Here is a 1,547-nt window from a genome sequence, read left to right on the forward strand (position 1 = left end):
CCCCCCCCCCCCCCCCCCCCCCCCGTCCCCCCGGCCTCGCCCCCCGTCCCTCTGGTTGTTTCCTCCCCGGGGTCCCTTGGCAGGTGGCAGGCAATGGCGCATGCCAACGTATGGGGAGCGCACGTGTATTCCACCTGATCGGGTCATGCGTCATCGGGCTCGTCCACCGAAAAGGCCGCATCCGGTACCAGGGGGTCCAGCTGCTTCCAGGCGCTGTCTAGCAGGGTGGGGCAGTCATCCGAGTGCAAGCCAAGGCCTGGGAGGGCGAAGGGGACAGAGAAAGAGAGAAGGAGAGGGGAAGAGGCCGGCAAAAGAGGCCGAGAGGGTGGGCGGGGGAGAGGGAGCCGGGGTCAGAAGGATGGTGGGAGGAAGGAGGGCGCCGCAGACTGGGCGCATACACCTGGGGCTACGTACTGGCGGCAAGGAAGAGGGCATTGGCGGTGAGCGACCCGCCCGTCGCGTCGAGCAGGCCGGCCACATCGCGCGCCAGGCGAGCCTTGGCCCAGGCCGGGTCCGAGCGAGAGAAGAGGTTCCCCGGTGTGAAGATTGACCGTGCCAGGGGAAGCCTGTGCGGCATCAAAGGCGTGTGCGTGTGTGTGTGTGTGTGTGTGTGCGTGCGTAGGAGGGGGGATAGCGGGGGGAGTCGCGGAGAGGAGGGATCGAGGGTTGTCAGTGTGAGAGTACGCAGAGACGCCCACGCGGGCGCGAATCGGCGTACCAGTTGGGCAGGGGCCACTTGCGTGCCAAGATGGCGGACATCTGCACGGCAAATGCCTGTCGCCGGGGGCTACTCACGCGTGGGTCTAGCATCCGGGGGATGACGGCGAAGCAGCAATCTATCGAGGTGCATCGCAGGCAAGCGGCAGATGGGGGATGGAGATGGTGAGGCATGCGAACACATAGCACGGGCCACGGGGCACAGAGGGGAAGGGGGGGGGGGGGCAAACGGGTGCGAAGAGGGAAACGAAGACACGCACGCATGGCTGGCACGTGGCGTACAGCCCACATGCCGCCGGCGTGCGGAACGCCTTGGCCGGCGTGCAGGCCTTCGGCCAGGTCCGGATAGAGGATGAGCAGCTCGTTGAGCCGCCGCCCGGCCACCTGGCGAATCTGCGGCAGCGGGAGGAGTTCGTGCACATCCAGCTGGCCGACCGCCCCCGGGAGCAGGGTCTCCCAGGCCTTGGTGGTGCCAAGCTCCAGGAGGATGTGTGCCGCGGCGGTGACTGTGGTGCGGAAAAGGGCGGCCGAGGCTTCGGAGATGGTGGTCAGGTGCTATGACGGGGATCGGTCGGGGAGTTAGATTGGGTTTGATGTGCCGGGCAGACACGCGGACGCACGCGCGCTCAGAGTGATGAGGATCGGGAGGAGGGAGGGCAAAGACGGGGGGAGGGAGGAAATGTGGTTTGCACATACCGACTTGTCGGTGCCCACCGACCGCTGGCGGACTTCCGAGTAGGTGTTGTCGATGTGCACGCGACATGCTTCCAGGTAGCCGGAGAAAATCTTTTCCCACACCATTGCACTGTCAGACCAGGGGCAAGGGGGGG

The 1,547-nt window shown here is 66.5% G+C and overlaps 1 protein-coding gene across 1 annotated transcript in view; it reads right to left on the reverse strand.

The window, feature by feature from the left end:
* Positions 1–143: 143 nt before the first annotated feature.
* Positions 144–1,547, reverse strand: part of H696_00359 (hypothetical protein) — a gene marked incomplete at its 3' end in the record, with an annotated part of 6,603 nt that continues 5,199 nt past the window's right edge. The window contains exons 11-15 of the mRNA XM_009494206.1: positions 1,414–1,522; positions 978–1,272; positions 719–836; positions 415–566; positions 144–256 (exon numbers count right to left, since the gene is read on the reverse strand). Coding sequence (XP_009492481.1) covers positions 144–256; positions 415–566; positions 719–836; positions 978–1,272; positions 1,414–1,522 — 787 coding nt within the window. The remainder of the gene's footprint in view (positions 257–414; positions 567–718; positions 837–977; positions 1,273–1,413; positions 1,523–1,547) is intronic.

The sequence above is a fragment of the Fonticula alba genome (genome assembly GCF_000388065.1).
Source record: "Fonticula alba strain ATCC 38817 unplaced genomic scaffold supercont2.1, whole genome shotgun sequence".
NCBI classification, from domain to species: Eukaryota; order Rotosphaerida; family Fonticulaceae; genus Fonticula; species Fonticula alba.